At 40.1% G+C, this 21,314-nt stretch overlaps 1 protein-coding gene across 1 annotated transcript in view; it reads left to right on the top strand.

Annotated features, from left to right (window-relative positions):
* Nucleotides 1-21,314, top strand: part of LOC121868776 — a gene marked incomplete at its 5' end in the record, with an annotated part of 194,826 nt that overhangs the window by 24,522 nt on the left and 148,990 nt on the right. The window contains 4 exon segments of the mRNA XM_042369670.1: nt 72-210; nt 5,779-5,846; nt 10,248-10,508; nt 14,609-14,833. Of these exon segments, the coding sequence (XP_042225604.1) occupies nt 72-210; nt 5,779-5,846; nt 10,248-10,508; nt 14,609-14,833 (693 nt within the window).

The raw sequence follows: 21,314 nt of genomic DNA on the forward strand, positions 1-21,314 counted from the left end.
TTTAGCACCATCTCCTCAGTTTTGTTTTAGATTTGTATTTTACCTCGCTGGATGATGAATTTTTTTTTTAGGTAGATGTGAGTTCCCTTCCAAGTGGATTGGTGACTGGTACCAGACTGATGTAGACCAGAAAATGATAATCACAACTCAGAAATTTGGCAGAAATACTTGCATCACATCTTCTAGCATGCATTATCTGCTTCAGCATTTGTAAGTACAGTATGAGGTTTACGTCATTAGTGCATTTATAATGTATAGAAAACTCAGTCCCTTTTTTTATACATTGCAGGGAACTAGTGCATTATGGTATCCCTATAGTGTAATTATGTGAGAAGATAATAATGAATAAATAAAAACAGTCCATCCCCGCCACCTCCAACACGTTTGCATATGAATTGCATCTCTTGTCCTTATTTGCTCTCGTTAGGCCAATATCAAAACTGATTAAACGACTATACAGTATGCTCATTAAAGACAATACAGTATTTTAATGTTAAATAAGCCAGTATGTTTGATAAAAAATTAATTAATTTCTAATGAACTACAATCTACTGCAGTATAGTAAGTCCTCGCTTAATGTCGGGGTTACATTCCTAAAAATGAGAAGTTATACGAAATACCATTAAGCGGATCAATTTTCCCCATAAGAAATAGATAAAATAGGAAGGTTACATTCCTGAGCCTCCCTTTGCCCCATGGAATATATTAAATACAGTGAACCCTCGCTTTACGCGGTTTCACTTTACGCATTTCCACATTTACTCGGTACCCTGCCAGAACCGGAATTCCCACTTTACAAGGTGCATCTACTGTACTCATATACGTGGGTGAAGTATAATTTTTTTATTTAGCTCATAAAATTCATACAAATTATCCGGCCAGAATATAATTTACATTGCTGGAATTCTTACAATTTGATGATCATTTTGAATATAAGCATCATAGATTTTGCATTAGACATACAAATTTTAGATCTAATGCAAGTATTTTGTTTACTCAGAGCAAATATGTTATCTTTTGTGCAAAATATATGAAGTGTATATTCAAAATATACCTGGTCTTGCAAGGAATCCAGCAATGTCAATTATATTATCCGAACTTTAGTCTGAGGTATTATTTATTACTAAAAATGTAAATATACTGTTATAACCCAATCATTTCTCTGCTAGGGAGGGAAGGTGGGGGTGAGGGGTAGGGAGGGAGGGAGGGACTCAGGGAGCAGGTGGGAAGAGGGGGGGAGGTGGGGTATTTTGATTGACAGATAGTATTTCGGTAAGTATATTTTGTTTATTTATTGAAGATATTTGTTTTAGCTCATAAAATTCATACAAATTACCAGGCCAGAATATAATTTACATTGCTGGAATTCTTACAATTTGATGATCATTTTGAATATAAACATCATAGATTTTGCATTAGACATACAAATTTTAGATCTACTTTAAGTATTTTGTTAACTCTGAGTAAATATGTTATCTTTTGTGCAAAATATATGACATTTATATTCAAAGTATTCCTGGTCTTGCAAGGAATCCAGCAATGTCAATTATATTATCCTAACTTTAGTTTGAGGTATTATTTATTACTATACCTTAAAATCTAGTGGTTTTCCCCCAAACATTTCTCAGAGAGGGAAGAGCCAGGAGTGTGAGAAGAGGGGGAGGGAGTTGAGTCCATTATTTGAATGGACATTAACTTGGCGACTGTATTTCTATATTTCTCTTAAGTATTAATTGTGTGCATGTACCATCATAAAATTAAGATGTTATTCTTACTAGAACATAGGTATTGTGTCTGAAAAAGTGGAGTTTGGGGGTCAGCCGGTCTCTATTTCATTTAATCCCATATGTTATGTTGTTCACTTTACGCGTTTCTCGCTTTACGCGGGCCTCCGTGGGTTCAATTGACCGCGTAAAGTGAGGGTTCACTGTATACAGAAAATCATTGCCATTTCTAAAGAAAATAGTGCATACATATAGAACTACTAAGTTTGTATTGGTACTTACCGATGGGCGGAGGTGGTAGAGCGAGTGTGTGGTGGGTAGCGAAGCAGAGGCCTCGGATGGTGGTAGGGGATGGAGTATGGCAAGAGCGGAGGAGGAGGGTGGGAGCGGAGGAGGGTCGTAAGTCACTGAAACTGCGCCTAGCCGAGAGAGGGTGGTACGCCGTAGAAAGTAGTCTGCGAAGACGCAAAATGACGTAGTATCGGATCACTGGGACATTAAATGAATTTTTGGTCTCTAAAGTTTAGCGACGTAGTACCGAAACATCGTTAAGCGCTTACTTACTGTACAGTGATATCTCCGTTAGCCAGAATAATTGGTGCAGAGCACTTTCGGGAATGAGAGATTTCCGGGTAACAAGATGACCCTCAAAGCTGGAAAAAAATCCATCATCCCCGGAATTTTCCGGGTAACTGAAAAATGTTCTCGGAAGTTCCAGAAATTGCCCATTACATCATTTCTCGAACCCGGAAAAAAAATACTTCATCACCTGAATTTTCTGGAGTTTTCCGCGTACTGTAATGAAATTTTTTTTTCGGAATTTCTAGAATATGCGCCTGACTTTTATCTCTTGAACCTGGAAAAAAAATCCCCCGTCCCTGGAATTTTCTGGGTACTGGAAAAATTTTCTCGGAATTTTCCGGAATATGTGCCCCTCGGAAAGTCGTTCCCAAAGCCGGAATTTTCCAGAAAATTCCGGTTTTGGGAACAATTTTTCGAGAAAATTTCAATTCCAGGTTTGAGGGATTCTGGCTAACAGAGATATTGTAGCATAGTGTATGTGGCCAGTATTTCTGTACAGTATATTACTTACCGTGTGCATTTGTAATGGCCAATAACTAAAATGATTAAAATTGCTAAATTTGAAGCTAAATAAGCAAAAGATCACTAAATTAACATTTTATCACTGCCCGTGCTACCCATAGCTTTCCACATAAGCTATAACTGTGGTCACATTTCAACCAATTGCATAAGTGAAAATCGCGCATGTGAGACCCATGTAAAATTAGACCCCACTTTATATACTGTATATATACAGTCTCTCCTCGACTTACGACATCCCGGACATACAACGGCCATGGTTGTATAAAAAAATTTCACATTACGTATTTTCGAGTCCCGACGTTTGGTCGTAATGTGACTCCATACGATAGCTTGGGTTGGGCCGCCTCGTGGTGTACAGCATCCATGCCGTAGCCCGCTCAGTTGGTGTTTGGCCGTCATTGGTGTTCATGATCGCTCTGTGTACTGACAAAATTTTCGTTTGTAATTCCCTTTAAAATGGCTGGCAAGCGTAAAAGTGAGAATTCTGGTGGTGCAGAGAAAAAAGAGACAGTCAATTACTTTTGAGATGAAAATGAAAATAATAATAATAATGCAATATGAAAATGGAAAAACGGTAGCAACCATTTCACGCGACCTTGGCTTCCCTCACTCGACGATATAAAATTTTTTGAAGGACAAAGAACAAATTTGTGAGGTAGTGAAAGGATTGGCACCTATAAAGGGAACAATAATAACGATAAAATGACAAGGTCCTTTTCATGAGATGGAGAAATTACTTGTGATGTGGATGAAAGATCAGCTGCAAAAGCATGTACCCTTAAACCTTCTAACCATACAGGCTAAGGCAAAAAGCCTTTTCGAAAGCCTGAAAGAGCAGGCAGGAGATGAGTGCGACCAAAACTTCACAGCAAGTCATGGGTGGTTCCAAAGGTTTAAGTAGTGTTACAATTTGCACAGAATAAAGGTGATTGGAGAGGTAGCAAGTGCTGATATGGGTGCTGCTGAAACTTTTAAGGAGGAGCTAGATCGTGTCATTGTGGAGGGAAATTATTTGCCTAAGCAAATATTTAATGTGGATGAAACTGACTTATTCTGGAAGCGCATGCCAGAACGGTCATACATCCACAAAGAGGCAAAAACCATGCCGTGATTCAAGTCATTCAAAGACCCGAATCACATTTCTGTTGGGGGGGAATGTAGCTGGTTTCAAGGTAAAACCCTTCATGATATACCATTCAGAGAACCCCAAGGGCTTTTAAACATGTCAGCAAGCACACACTCCCAGTGTTTTATCGTAGTAATAAGAAAGCATGGATGACCCTAGCACTGTTTGAGGATTGGTTCCTGAGTTGTTTCATTCCACGAGCCAAGGAGTATCGCCTGCAACAAGGGGTTGCCTTCAAGATTTTATTAATTTTAGATCATGCTCCGGGAAACCCACCACACCTGGACGACCTGCACCCTGATGTTAAGGTAGTCTACATTCCACCTAACACTACCTCGATCATTCAACTCATGGATCAAGGTGCTATTGCTGCTTTTAAAGTGTATTATTTACGTACGACCTTTGCTCAGGCTATTGCTGCTACTGAAGGTGAGAAAACGTTCAGAGAATTTTGGAAGGACTACAACATTTTGCATTGTACAAAGAACATAGCTGCAGCATGGGATGAGGTTACAGGTCAGTGCATGAATGGGATATGGAAGAAGGTCCAGAAAAGATATGTGAACAGTTTCAAAGGATTTATTGAAGATGAAGCAATTTCTGAGATTAATTACAAGATAGTGCAGATGGGTAAACAGCTGGAGTTAGAAATTGATAATGAAGATGTTGAGCAGTTGGTGGAAAGTGTAGCAGAAGAGCTAAGTAACGAGGATCTTATTGAACTGGAGGCACAGAAATTTGCAGAGGAAGAAGAGAGACAAAATGTAAAAGAAGAACCTGCACCCCCAAAAAGTTTTCAGTGAAACAAATGGCAGAGGAATTTGCTACTACAGTATTAATAAGGGGATGCAAATGTTTGAAGAAATGGATCAAAATGTTGAGCGTTTTGCAAAAGTTGACAGACTGATCCAAGATGCACTTTCTTGCTACAGGGAAATTTTCAATGAAAAGAAAAGGCAAACTGTGCAGTCTAAATTGGACATATTTTTCAAGAAGTCCACCACTGCTGTCTCCTCACGCCTCACCACTCTGCCTCTTCACTCCCTAAAGATGATCCAATACCTTCAACAAGCAAGTATGTTAGCCTGTCTGAAGAAAGCAAGCTTGATAACCCACCCAGCCCTGTCTCCTTCTCTGCTTCATCCAATTAATGTAGTCTCCATGTTTAATTAAAAAGTTATTGAGGCCCCATCTGCATTCAGCTCACTTCATTAAAGGTAAATGCACAGTAACACTTTACTCATTTTTCATTATTGATTACTTTTACTGTACTGTATTTCAATTTAGAATTTCTATGTATTTTTTTGCGCTTTTTCGACTTATGACCAATTCGACTTACTACCTGGTCGTCGGACGGAACCCCGTCGTAAGTTGAGGTGAGACTGTATATATAAACAGTACCAGTTTACTAGCCACTCAGGTGGTTGATCTGTTCTTTGTTACATTGTTAAGACTTTTATTGCTCAGTGCTAGGATAGAAGGAAACCAGAATACGCATAGAAAACCTGCAACGTTTGGTGAGGTCACACTGGATAACACTTTTCTTGCATCTGTCCATGCTTGGGATTGAACCAAGAAACATTGATGAGAAATATGTATGCATATTACTGCTGTACACTAGTTTAGCCTTTTTCGGAAAATTATCAATACCACCAGTCTTCTCCAGTAGACCTCATGGCTGCTTCTGTAACTGTTTGACAAAGAAAATTTGAAATAGCTGTGTGTATATTAGATAATGATATTTTTCTGTGGTTTAATATGTACAATAATCTCATACCTTTCTGCATTTTCAGTTAATACTAATTACTTTTCTTTCCCCTTTAGCAGGAAAGACTGTTATCGATGTGTTCAAGTAACATCGCAACATCCAAACGTGCTTCAGTACAGGAAATGTAAGTTTATTCTTTAATATTCAAGATTTTCCTTAAATGATAGTACAGTGTGTATGTGACAACTTTTATCTCTGTCTAAGCATTTATAAGAAGTGGGAAAAATAAAAGGTTGTATCCTGTTGGTGGTGACCAACACTCACCATTGCCACTAACAACCAACACTCAACATCACCAACACTCATCATTACCACCAACACTCATCATCGCCAACACTCATCATTACCACCAACACTCATCATCATCACCACTACTTTGCTGTCACTCGGAATAGAGTATGACGATCATCCAGCTATGATACAATGATACACGTTATTAGGGATGTCACCTTCATTGGTGAGTTTTGAGGTTACTAAAACGGCCAATACGGGACCCGCTTTATCGTCCACATTCATTACACATGTGGAGGGCTCCATCTACTGTGGGAGGGGCGGTGGCAGCGTCTATCCGACGTTGGCGCTTGTCTGCCTCGGTTTGCCGTTGGGCTAACTCGAAAATATTGTCACCTTTTCGTGTGGTGCTCCTCCAAGCGTTACGATGTGGAGTAATTGACTTTCAGGTGAGGGGGGTCGATTTGGCACCTTTTCAGGTTTGTCTTAAGACTATCCTTATACTTTTTCAATTGCCCGCCGGCGTTACGTTTACTATTCATTAGGTGACTGTAAAGTAGCTGCTTTGGCTGTCTACTGTCGTCCATGCGGGTAACATGGCCAGTCCAACGTAGTTGTTCATGGATAATGGTAGCTTAGATGCTCTTACAGTTGGTGTCAGCAAGAATACTGGCATTTGTTCTCTTGTCTTTCCTGCGAACTCGGAGGATGGAACGTAGATTAATTTGGTGAAAGTTTTCTAGTGCCTTGAGGTGCCTCCTGTTTGTGACCCATGTCTCACTGCCATATAATAGAGTGGGCAGGACCACTGCTCGATATATGTGCAACTTTGTGGATAATTTCAGCTCCCTACAGCTGAAGACACGATTTCAGAGTCCGCCCAAGGCTTGATATGCACATCTGATCTGATGCTGAATCTCTTCATCGATGTCTGCGGTGGTGGACAGGCGGGAGCCGAGATACTGAAAGTGGGCAACATTAGAGAGGGTAATACCATTAAGCTGGATGAATGGTGGAGGTGTGTCTGAACCAGGGTCAGGTTGAAAGAATCTGAGTCTTACGTACATTCACCTCAAGGCCGAAGTGTGCATATGCGCCTGCGTAGGTCTTCAGGACCTCCTGTAGGTTGTGTTCAGTGTGAGTAACAAGGGTGAGGTCATCTGCATACAGAAGTTCAGTAGTGGAAGCTGCCGACACCTTTGTTCTTACCTGGAGTCGTCACATGTTGAAAAGACCTCTCTTCACCTGGTACTCGATGTTCACCCCGCTGGCTAAATTGGCCCTGGCACGAGTAAGGAAGGCAGCCAAGAAGATGGAAAAAAGAATTGGTGCCAGTGCACACCCTTGTTTAACTCCTGTTTGGATGGGGAAGAACTCTGACTGGGTGCCGTTGTGCAGGACACTGCCGTTCATGCCATCATGGAGTTGCTTCACAATGGTGATGAATTTTGGTGGGCAGCCAAAACGGCTGAGGGTCCACCAGAGGGCTTCCCTGTTGACTGAGTCGAAGGCCTTGGTTAGGTCGGTGAAAGCCATGTGCAGGTCATGATGCTGTTCTCTGCACTTTTCCTGTATCTGACGGGCAGCAAAGATCATGTCAGTGGTGCCAAGTGATGGTCTAAAACCACATTGAGATTCTGGGAGGAAGTTTTCCGCCTCAGGAAAAGATCAGTTTAGGAGGACTTAGGCGATAATCTTGCCAGCTACGGAGAGCAGTGAGATCCCACGGTAATTGCCACGGTCTGACCGGTCTCCCTTGTTCTTATAGATATTGACAATGGAAGCGTCTTTAAGAGTTTTGGGGATTTCCTCCTTTTCCCATATATTCTCCAGGAGAGAGTGGAGACAGATGGTAAGCAGAGGTCCTCATGCTTTATACACCTCGGCTGGGATTCCATCAGTACCTGAGGCTTTGTTATTTTTCATCTGTTTGATGGCAGTAGCTACCTCATCCAGGGATGGGGGATAGCTGAGGTAGGTCAGTTCTGAATGCTGAGGGACCTGCTGGGTAGTCAGGACATCCACATCGGTGTTTCGGTTGAGCAATGAATGGTGGTGCTATTTCCAACACTGAAGGAGGCCTTCGTCGTCTTTAATTATCTGGTTACCGTCAGATGCGCGTAGGGGGGCTGCGCCATGAGTGACTTTGGCCCATAAAAAGTTTTAGTAGAAATGAAAAATTTGCACATCTTGTGCTGATCTGCAAGTTTTTTGCTTCACTTGCTTTATTTTAAGCAAGTCGCTCTTTAGATTGCGGAGTTCCCGCTGGGCTGCCGCTTTCTTCTTGCGGAAGGTATTGGCTATGGTCTGAGACTGAGAGTTGTTCTGCCAGTCAGTAAAAGCAGCACGTTTATCATCGATGAGTACTTTGATTGTCGGGTCATTTTCATCACACCAGTTCTGGTGTATTCTTTTGAACTGGCCGAGGGTCTCTACAGGTTTTTGTCATAACACTCTTAAGAGTATCCCATACGGCACTAGAATTCACGTTGTTTGCTGTTGGGTTGTTTATAAGCCCATGTTCGAGCTGCTGCCAGAAAGCATGTGCTACTGCTGGATCCTCCAGACGCTTTGTATTAAAACCTCTTCTGGAGGCTTGATGCCTTCGCCGTTTTGGGGCAACATGAAGTGAGAGTTTGGATCTGACAAGTCAATGATCGGTGTCACAGTGGCCTAAGCCACGCATGGCATGGGTGATGAGGACATATCGGTGATCTCTATCTCTGACAATGATGTAGTCAATGAGATGCCAGTGTTTGGACCATGGGTGTTGCCACAAACCTTTGAACGTGTCGACCTGCCTAAACAAAGTATTGGTGATAGTGAGGTTGTGATCAGCACACTTGCTGAGGAGGAGTAGGCCATTGGGATTACACTTGCCTAGTCCATTTCTCCCTATGGTTCCTGCCAAATGTTAGCATCTCTGCCAACTCTGGCAATGAAGTCACCAAGGAGCACAACCTTATCTTCTCGGGGGATAGAGGTTAGCACTCTGTCAAGTTTGGCATAAAAGGCCTCCTTGATGTCATCCTCTGGATCTGGTGTTGGGGCATATGCACTGATGTAGAAGGCATGACATGAGTGATTCAGTGGGACTCGAAGCGTCATGAGGCGTTCGTTGATCCCAATAGGCATTTCAGTTAGCCTGTGTAGGATGCGTTGGCATATGGCAAAGCCAACTCCATAAATGCGGTTTCTCTCCGCAGCAGGCTTACCCTTCCAGAAGAAGGTGTAGCCAGACCCCGTTGTGTGAGTTAGCCCTCATCTGGGAGCTTGGACTCACTGATGGCTGCTATGTTGATGTTATACCTAGTCAGCTTTTTTGCCACAAGGGCAGTTCTTCTTTCAGGATGCTCATTTGTGCCAGTATTCAGAAGCGTCCTGACATTCCTTGCAGCAACCATAAGAGGTTGTTTGGTTTGTTTTTGTCTGTGATTTTTATTGTGTTTTCGACCTCATAAGGATGACCTTACTGGGTGCGTTTGCCCAGTCAGGTTGGGTTAGGTACTCACCATCACAATCACCAACACTCACCACCACTACCACCAGCACTCACTACCACCACCACCAACAGCACTCACTACCACCACCACCAGCACTTACTACCACCACCAACACTCGCCACCACTACCACTAATATTCACCACCACTAACATTCACCACCACCAACACTCACTACCACCACCAACACTCACTACCACCACCAACACTCACTACCACCACCACCACCAACTGGTGTTTACAGGATGAGAATGCATTCAAACTGGGACAACGGAGTAGCAGCCTCCAAACTAGCAGAATAAACAAAGTCACATTAGCGGCTCTACATATTAGTAACATGTATGGTACTGGTTGCTTGTAAGTAATGGGGGTGTAGGGGTGAGTGGTGGTGGTGAGTGTTGGTGATAAGTCGTGATGGTGAGTGTTGGCAGGAGGGGTGGGGGTGGCGGCTCTTTTGGACTATGTTGGTATATAATGAACCAAGCCCATTATTATTCCAGATCCATGTATAATGCACTTTTAGCTTTAACGGACCAGGCTTCCCGCAATTAGTCTATTATATCGTTGGTTTACTGTAAAGTAAGTATGAATGAATGCCCATTGAAATGACAAGAAAGTGGGTAAAATTTAACAGAATGGATGATTAGCATATGGATTGTGTATTGCAGAGAGAAGAGTATCATGGAAATGGACGAGAAAGTGTATTGTTCTTATCAATAAATCCCCGATCAGAAATACTGTATTTTATCTGTACGTACTCAGCTTACAATACCTGTATTTTTAATATCTTCAGCTAAATGCAAGAAAATACAAGACATTGACGCCATGTGCTCTACCATTACTGAAGATAACCACCTTCACACTATGATTCGTATCAATGGTAAATCATCCAAGTGTCCATTTACTGGCCCTCGCAAATTCATGTATGAATTACCACAGGGAGAGTGCACCACCAAAGGTCTCTCAAGAATCATGTCTGACAGAGTCACTAACCTGAAGTTCTGGTATGCTGCATGTGAAGACTCTTTGAACACATATGATCCTTCAATAGAAAGTGAGTGTTTTTATCTTAAACTAAGTACTGTATTAGGTTTTCCAGTATTTGTTCATCACACTTCGATCTTTATGACTCTGCTTACTCATAACTGAATAGAGAAACTTACATTATTGTCTAGTTATTTTAGCTAAGTCTTTCTTGTTTAAAATTAGTTCAGTGTCTTTACAGTACTGTATTTTGAATATTGAATTTCAAGCAGATAGCATAGTTTTTTATATAATAGAAAGTAAAATTCCAACAAGGCTAGCATAAATACAGGAGTCATATAACTACTGCCACTACTGTCCTCTCTGAATCTCAATCCATAGATTTTCAGAGTTAATAGTTTTTTTTTTTTTTATTTAGAGTGTCTATTTGTATTCTGAATTCTGGAAAGTCAAAGATCATATTGTAATCATTATTCTTTAGAAAATGGTATTATTTTTTAGAAAATGGTATTTTAATTTAATGTAAGATGTATGGTCACTTACTTTTATCCTCTTCACCACTGATTGGCTCGTTAGCCGCTTGGGCGATCGATCACATCTCTGTTACGCACTGTCGGCAAGTACTGGGCATACACCGGCTCTTGAATGTACCTGAACCTGCTCCAGTGTTGGTCAAGTCTGGTCTTGAAAGAGCTCACACTCGGTGCCGTCACAACACTTTCTGGTAGATTGTTCCAAGAGTTCACAACTCTCACTTCGAAAAAGTTTGCCCTCACAGTTTTCTGGACTTGCAGCTTCTTCAATCTTGAGCTGTGACCCCTTGTGGGGCGAGCGTCCGCCAGCTCCAAGTAAGGACACTCAACTGAGTAGTGCCCCAAGAGATGCTTATACACCTCAATTAGGTCACCCCTTGCCCATCTGTACTATAAGCTAGGCAAGTTTAGGCGCTCCAATCTCTCAGGGTAGCTGAGGTGCCGAAGTGCAGGCAGCAGTCTGATGGCCCTTTGAACATTTTCAACCAACTGACAGTCCTTAGCATATCTCGGGGACCAGACGGGGTGACAGTACTCCAGATGGGGAAGCACTTCACTCTTGAAGATCGTTACGAGGTACGGACCATCTAGATATATGAACGACCTTTTTATAAGAACCAATAATTTATTTGCCTGATTTACCTTCTTCTCGCAATGGCCTGACAACTTCAGCTCATTGTCAACATACACACCTAGGTCCTTCTCACATTCAGTCTCAGATAGTGCAGTTTCTTCATCCCGTTAGGACATATTATACGCCTCCTTACTGTCGGTACGCCCCTGGTGCATCCTCTTACACTTCGTGACATTGAATCTCAGCAGCCATTTCTTCGACCATTCTTGGAGCCCACAGAGGTCCTTCTGCAGCTCTTCACAGTCTGCTTGGTTCTTGATTTCCCAAAATAACTTGGCGTCATTGGCAAACATTTGTGTGGAGGAGTGTACAACGTCAGGCATGTCATTTATGAAACAAACAAACAACATCATGCCCAATACACTGCCCTGTGGTACCCCGCTTGTGACAGCTACGGATGATGATTTCATGCCATTAATCACCACACACTGCTTGCGGTCATGTAGAAAGTCTTCTATCCGCGCTAGGACACTTCCCCGAATTCTGTACCCTTCCAGTTTGATTTTCAGCCTTTCGTGGGGTACACTGTCGAAAGCCTTGGCAAAATCTAGGTAAATATTGTCGATATTACCACCCCGTTTCAAAATATGGGTCCAGATATCCAATACCTTGAGCAATTGTGTTAAGTAGGAGTGCCCCAGCATAAAACTGTGTTGGCAATCTTTTACAATGTTGTTTCGTAGTAGATGTTCCATCGCGGCATCTCTGATAATACTCTCAAGTACTTTAGATATTATGCTGGTCCGGCTCACCGGTCTATTGTTGTTTGTGGAGTGACGATCGCCCTTCTTGAAGATAGGACTCACATAAGCCACTTTCCATTCACTGGGGACCTTTTGTTCATCCAGGCATTTACAAAACAGGATCTTCAGGGGCTCGGCAACCTCATTGCACAACTCTCTTAGCACTCTGGGATGCACCATGTCAGGGCCGGGACTCTTGTGGACCTTTAGCCACATAAAAAAATAGTGTAATTATTATATTTTTCAATCAATTACAAGCAAAACATATACAGTATTATGTAGTATACAGTATGTAGATAATTAATTGGTTCAGCAAGGTGTAAGTAATGGTAGTTTTCTGTTAAAAGTTTTATGTGAGGGGGAGCTACAATATTATGCAATGTAACATTAAATTCAGTAAAGTAAACCCTTACATTTATTTGCTGTCTGTGGATACAGGCACAGTCTACAGGTTGCACATAACCATATTATTGGTTGCTGTCATCGGGTGATTTGCGTAGTTATCATGTTTCCTATACAGTGATCCCTCGGTTAACGAAATTCCGGTTAACGGATTACCTTTCATAAGATTCTTAACTTCGGTTAACGAGCATTCCCTCGATTAACGAATTCCTTACGAGCTCCCCTCAACATGTTTTTGCTTGCACTAGCTGTCATATTCGTCCGTCAATACAGTAATCGGTTCTAGGGCTTAAATTCCTTACTATTTTAGTCAATATCAAGAAGTTTGTACTATTCAATAATTTTAAAAGTCTTATATTAAAATTTTTAGTCATTTTAACAATTATTTAACATAATTTAAGTACAGGGAAACTAGTTTTTAGCGCGCCAAACAGCCTGTCAACACACCATACAGGCATCAGTTTCTGTGTCTTTTCAGTAGGGGTAACATCTTGCTTCAGACTCTTCAACATAAACGCTTTTTTTCTGTGTTTCCAATCAAATTATTGGTCATTTTGAAATTTATTTTACATATTGACAATATATAATGCAGTGCAGTGTTGATTTAAAGAAAATAATCTTGAATTACACCAAGTGAACTAAAATTTTATGGGTGAAATGGCGCCATGGGGTGACTTCTCTTCCACCCCAATGCCTTCTCTTCTCCCTTCTCCTCCACCCCCATTCTAATTCTCATCATCATCCAGGACCCTTCTACATACACACCTCAAAGTAAGTGTACTTTACTACCTTTTTTGTTGACTTTAGGCAATTTTCGGTGAGCTGGAACCAATTACCCAAAAACCCATTGAAACAATGGTTTTGGTTAACGAGCAACCTTCTAGAACGAATTAGTGCTCGTTAATCAAGGGACCACTGTATTGGAATTTTAGCCTTTTTAAGTTTATTTGTGCTAAGTTTTCTTTTTGTCATATAGTACTATTGCTTTATGCGTGATTTTGGCAGTACATTATCACAGTACTCCATAACACATTGCCTACTTTATTTGACTACATTTACTTATTTTGTAAATACAGTACATGTATTAGTGCAAATGCTGTGTAACAGGTTACACAGGGTCAGCATGCATTGTTTGCTCAGAAGCTCAGGTAAGTGCTAAATGTGTTGACCATTTTTTTTTATAACATCTTACTGGTGGAATTACTGCTTGATACCTCTCCATTAGCAAATAACAGTAGGAGATTGAAGCCTATCCACTAGCAGCAGGTATTTGCTAAATAGAGGATCTTTATTCTTATGCCTGTAATAAGAATAATTTGGTATGTTATTTCCCTTCCACAACACAGTGTTATAGCTCCAAATATCTATCTTGTTTCCCTGTTGCTTCATGCAGACTTTCATTGCCCATCAGAAGCACATCTATTCCCAAACTCACTTGACTCCATGCTCTCCAATCATTCATACAAATCTTTACTTCTTGTATAGTACAATAAATCCATTCTCCTCACTTATTGTACATTTTTTACCCCATCCTTCTAACTCCTTTTTGGTCACCACCACCAGTAATAACAAAATACAGGAATAACAAAAACACCATTACAGTAATAGCAACGAAGGCATTGCTGTAATCTTCTCTCTTTTTTACTTGTAGTTGTTTCATTTCTACTAGGATAGTCATTCATACAGTGCTATTTATCTTAAATTACAGGCAGCATTATACAGTACTTAGAACATATTTACAATCAACCATCTTTTTGTACAGTCACCTTTCAGTGATATAGACTGTATTATGTATGTAAAAATTGACTTTTTCATAAATTAAGCACTCTCCTAATTACAAGTCTTTTGTGTACAATAGCTGAAGAATATGAATGTACTGCAACTTGGTCTGAAGGTTCTACTCATTATTTGATTGGAGAGCAAGATGGACCCTCTCTGTCTTTAAAGGAGCGGTATCGGTGTTTTACATACATCCAAGAGCAATATGAAGATTTTTATCGCATGAGTCATAGAAATACTGCAACATGTGGTGTTTTAGGTGAAGACTTCAGTAAGACATATAAAATCTTCAGCTTAACAGAAGGTAAGGGGACATATTAAACATTTAGGACTCTCACTTAATGATCATATTCATGAGTATGCAACAGCTCCTTAGTTTATCATACAATCAAGAGATCTTAACCCTAAGTGCCTACATTTTATATATACAGTCATGCGCAGGTTAACGTCCTAGTTACGTTCTTGGAAACGTGACGTTAACCGAAATGGACGTTGTCCGATCATCACATAAACTTTGTCTATATACTTACGTGTATGTGGAATACTATATACGTACATATACACTCTTACTCTTAAATCACTACTGTAATGTGATACAGGTGATTAATTTTTATCTCTTGTGCAAAATACATGACGTTTATATTAAAATTATTTGCTGTCTTACAAGGATTCCAGCAATGCTGGGCAGATGGGGGAGAGGGAGCGAGTGAGCGACGGGGGGAGGGGAGCGGGAAGTGAGGTGGTACGTTGGACAGTTGGCACCGACCCAAGGTCTAACGCGTGTTTATTTATCAATTCTTAAGTGACTAAGCTTCTCTCTTATAAAAAGCCAGTGAAATGTCCTGGGTGAATATAATTTACATTGCTGGGATTCTTGTAAGATGGTGATTATTTTAAATATAAACAAGCTATAATTTGCACTAGACATAACAATTTTAGTACCGTAATCAAATTAGTACACGTGCACTCCAGCTTTGCACTAAGGTCATTTATTTCTTTTACGTTTCTTTTAGTATAGTGTGTGCATGTAAATGGACGAAAATAAATGAAGAATTTTATGTAAATCTACCCAAAAATACAGTTGAAAAACTTTATATTATAAAATATACACTAATGTACTACAATTTTATCTCTTGAGCAAAATATATGACGTTTATATTCAAATTAATCGCTGTCTTGTAAGGATTTCAGTAATGCAAATTATATTCTCCTATAGTCTGAGATATTATATGAAAAACTTAAGGCCTAAAACCCCCCACGCGAGGGAGCGTTGGGGTGTGGGGGAAGCGGGAAGTTGGTAAAACTTGTCAAGTAAGTGAGTGTCAAGTCTGTCAGTATGAGTGGCACGTGTGAGTGCTTGTCCCCTATCATAGGAGTCCGTTTTCTCTCGCTTCAGGACGCCTGAGTCCTCCGTTTTCTCTCATTCTTAGAGTGCACCAGAGACTTCGTTATTCCTTAGTAATGACACAGAATTTGAAATTGCAACCCCAATTGCAACTGTGGTTGCAATTGTTGAGGCAACTAGATGTGTCTGATTACAGCAAATGTGTTATTGTCAATTCGTAGGTGAAAGATTTTATCCTCAATAGATGTAGGTTAACATTACACCTGGAGGCAAATGCTTACTAAAGCCTAAGGACGGAAAGGATATTCCTTTAATACATAATATCTGGCCAGTATGGGAAGGATCTTCGTGTCTCCGTTAGGGGGTCGTGGAGTGGTGGTCCAGCAGGCGTCACGGAAATTTTTTTGGGGGGTGGGGGGGGGGGCACGGACGTATATGCGATTGGACATTGTTCGTTGGACGTTAACCTGACGATGACTGTATATATATATATATATATATATATATATATATATATATATATATATATATATATATCATAGGGTGGTCCCCATTAGGAGGTTCACGGCGCCATAAGCTCGTTGAACAGGCTTTGTGTGAAATATAACAAAGTCTAGGACTGCTTTTAGTATCCTGGTGGTCCAGCGGTTAGCGTTCCCGGTCACAGTCATAGGCTTGTGCCGTGGGTTCGAATCCTGGCGGGTTGAGGTGTTGATTGTATGTAGAAGTCCGCGTGCTTTATTGGGCTAATGAAATATATATGGATCCTCGTGTTTCGAAGCCGGATTTGGTAAAACGTTACTCTGACCACCTAAGTGATACGGGTGGTCCCCATTAGAGGTTCACGGCGCCATAAGCTCGTTGAACAGGCTTTGTGTGAAATATAACAAAGTCTAGGACTGCTTTTAGTATCCTGGTGGTCCAGCGGTTAGCGTTCCCCGGTCACAGTCATAGGCTTGTGGGCCGTGGGTTCGAATCCTGGCGGGTTGAGGTGTTGATTGTATATATATATATATATATATATATATATATATATATATATATATATATATATATATATATATATATTTATATATATATATATATATATATATATATATATATATATATATATATATATATATATATATATATATATAAAACAGCCTTGCTGTGTAATTCACATCTTCAGTCTGTACTCACCCCTGAAGATGTGAATTTCACGAAAGCGCTTGGGAACTTCGTGTTTTCTTCTTTCTTTGTGGTTATCAGCATATACCTAGATCACGCGCACCTACAGTGATTTACTTGCATATATATATATATATATATATATATATATATATATATATATATATATATATATATATATATATATATATATATATATATATATATATATATATATATATATATATATACTGTACATATGCATATACAGTTGTACCCCGCTTTACGCGGTCAATTGAACCCACAGGGTACCGCGTTAAGTGAACAACAGAACATATGGGATTAATTCCAATAGAGACTGGCCCGACCCCCAAACTCCACTTTTTCCAACACAATACCTATGTTCTAGTAAAAATAACATCTTAATGTTATGATGGTACATGCACACAATTAATACTTAAGAGAAATAGAGAAATACAGTCGCCAAGTTAATGTCCATTCAAATAATGGACTCAACTCCCTCCCCCTCTTCTCACACTACACTCACTGGCTCTTCCCTCTGAGAAATTTTGGGCGGAAAACCACTAAATTTTAATAAATAATTCCTCAAACTAAAGTTAGGATAATACAATTGACATTGCTGGATTCCTTGTAAGACCAGGAATATTTTGAATATAAATGTCATATATTTTGCACATAAGATAACATATTTACTCAGAGTAAACATTATATCTAAAATTTGTCTGTCTAATGCAAAATCTATGATGTTTATATTCAAAATGATCACCAAATTGTAAGAATTCCAGCAATGTAAATTATATTCTGACCGGGTAATTTGTATGAATTTAATGAGCTAAAACAAATATCTTCAGTTAATAAAAAAAAAATATTCTTCACAACACTATATGTCAATCAAAGTACCCCACCTTGCCTCCCCCCCTCTTCCAACCGCGTGGTCCGTCCCAACCCTCCCCCCCACCCCCCACCAATCCTCCCTTCAAGAGATGTTGGGTGAAAAAACTAAATTTTAACATTTAGTATTAAATAATACCTCAGATTAAAGATAGGATAATATAATTGACATTGCTGGATTCCTTGTAAGACCAGGAATATTTTGAATATGAATGTCATATATTTTGCACAAAAGATAACATATTTACTCAGAGTAAACATTACATCTAAAATTTGTATGTCTAATGCAAAATCTATGATGTTTATATTCAAAATGATCATCAAATTATAAGAATTCTAGCAATGTAAATTATATTCTGACCGGGTAATTTGTATGAATTTTATGAGCTAAAACAAATATCTTCAGTTAATAATAAAAAAAATATTCTTCACACGGTAACAGATGGTCGGTCGGTCCCTCCCTCCCCCCCACCACCCACCAACCCTCCCTACCAGATGTGTGGGAAAACCAGAATATTTACCTTTTTAGTAATAAATAATACCTCAAACTAAAGTTAGGATAATATAATTGACATTGCTGGATTCCTTGTAAGACCTGGAATATTTTGAATATAAATGTCATATATTTTACACAAAAGATAACATATTTACTGAGTAAACATTATATCTAAAATTTGTATGTCTAATGCAAAATCTATGATGTTTATATTCAAAATGATCATCATATTGTAAGAATTCCAGCAATGTAAGTTATATTCTGGCCGGGTAATTTGTATGAATTTTATGAGCTAAAACAGGCAGGCAGGCAGTCAAGCAGGGTGGGGCGAATCTAAAAATAGCGTCTCCAGCCAGACACTCTGCGCGTATACGTCGAAAAAACCCGCGTTAAGTGAAAGTTTGGCTCTGGCGAGGCACCGCGTATACGTGAAATCGCACTAAGCGAAACCGTGTTAAGCGGGATATTACTGTGTGTGTGTATGTGTATATATATATATATATATATATATATATATATATATATATATATATATATATATATATATATATATATATATATATATATATATATATATATATATATATATATATATATATGAAATTATAACGAATCTAATTGGTTCTAGAACCTTGTTCGTTATAGCATTCGTTCGTTATAGGATTAATCCGTTCCAGGCCCCCAAATACAACCACTTAACACTGAAAAATATATATAAAATTGTAAAAATTGTAAAAAAGTGCATAAATATGCATCTAAACCCCTGAAATAAAGAATATCATTAATATTTGTAATAAAAAAACAATAAATTAGAAAAAAAAAAAATTAAATAATGTTCGTTGTAGGAGTTTCGTTCGTTATAGCATTCTCAATTTTATAGGTAAAACCGTTCGTTATAGGAATATTCGTAGTAGGATCCGTTCGTTATAGCATACCCACTGTATATATATATATATATATATATATATATATATATATATATATATATATATATATATATATATATATATATATATATATATATATATATATATATATATATATATATATATATATATATACAGTCAACACTTTACGCGGTCCCACATTCCGTTTCCACGTTAACGCGGTGCCGTGCCAGAACCTAACGTGCTCTCATTACGCGGTGCGCGAGCCCCATTACGCGGAGAGTGTCCGGCGCGACGCTATTTTTAGATTCGCCCCACCCGCCTGCCTGCCTGCCTGTGCTCTTGCCTCTCCCTCCTCCTCCCTCCGCTTGGGCTAGCCGCGCGGTAAGGTTGCGCAGTGTGTGTCTTTGTTGCGTTATCACTGACGTCATATGACGTATCGGACTGTGATTGGCCATGCATCCCTACCCCCCCTCTGCTGCTAGCTGTAATTGGCTTAAAGTATTATGACGTGTCCACCCGGGGGAGGGAGGGAGGGAGGAAAGACGATCCTTGACCTAGCCGCGGCAGTTTCATCCCTCCACGCCAGAGCGTGTAAATGTGCATCCATTGTTCTCTAAAATGGCTTCCGCTGGACCACCACCCCCAGAGAGAGACCTTTCCTTACCTGGACCCAGCGGCACTAAGCCAAAGAAGACACGACGTTCCTTAAGCTACGAGGTGAAGTATACCATCATCCAAGAGTTGGAGAAAGGAACAAGGCAGGTTGATTTGGCGTGCCAGCATGGTGTGAATGAATCTATGATTCGAACAATAAAGAAGGATGCAGCCAAGATAAAGGAGCACATGAAGATCACAAAGTCTACAGGTGCTTCTATGATCAAGTATTTTCACAACCAGGTGCTTCTCAAGACAGAAAAATTACTTGTGAGGTACTTGGTGCGTCAGGCGCGACGGAACATGGCGGTCGACACGCGCTCTGTTAAGGACTATGCACGTGAACTGTACATTGCAGTAGCACGAAAGATGGGAATTACAGAGCCCAAACCCCTTAATGCTTCCTCTGGGTGGTTACAGAGGTTTAAGATCCGGAACAAGATCACCAATGTAAACATTGGTGGTGAAGAAGCTAGTGCTGACCGTGCTGCGGCTAGGGAATTTCCTCCGTTTTTACGTGAGATTATGGAGGAAGGACAGTACGGTGACGACCAGGTGTTTAACATGGACGAATCTGGTCTTTTCTGGAAAAAGCTACCTTCCAAGTCCTTCGTTGTAAAGAATGCCAGCAAGATTCGGGGCCGGAAGATACAGAAGGAACGCATCACCGTCCTATTTACCACCAATGCCTCCGGTACCAGTAAGCTCAAGATATCGGTGATCCACACAGCACGCAAGCCGCACGCCTACAAAACCATGGACATGACCAAGCTAAATGTCCACTGGCTGACCGCACGTAAGGCGTGGATGTTCTCTACACTGTCCCTCTCCTGGTTTGATGACTGTTTTGTTCCCGATGTAAAGAAATTCTGTGAGCGACAGAATGTGCCATTCAAGATTTTGTTGCTGCTGGACAACGCACCAGGACACTCGCCCCTACTGTTAGATCGTCACCCCAACGTTAAAGTGGTCTTCCTTCCTCCCAACACTACGTCTATATTACAGCCCATGGACCAAGAGTTAATCTGTAATGTAAAAGCTGCATTCTCTACGAAAAAATTCAAACTTCTGAACGACTACACCAACACCAGGGAAGAGTTGCGTAACCTGAGTGACACCACCACCGATAGCAAGAGCGAAGAAGATGAGGATCAACAGTTGGCACAGCAAAAAATACTGTTCAAACAATTCTGGCGAGTATTTAACATCAAGAAAGCTGTGGACTTCTTGGTGGAGTCATGGGATCAGCTGTCTATTGCTACAATTCGTCACACATGGAGACATGTGTTGCATGGAATACCAGGTGAGAGGAGGAGTCAATCTGTGACTGGTGAGGTTC

The sequence above is a fragment of the Homarus americanus genome, unplaced genomic scaffold (assembly GCF_018991925.1).
Source record: "Homarus americanus isolate GMGI-L3 unplaced genomic scaffold, GMGI_Hamer_2.0 scaffold30535, whole genome shotgun sequence".
Classification (NCBI taxonomy): domain Eukaryota; kingdom Metazoa; phylum Arthropoda; class Malacostraca; order Decapoda; family Nephropidae; genus Homarus; species Homarus americanus.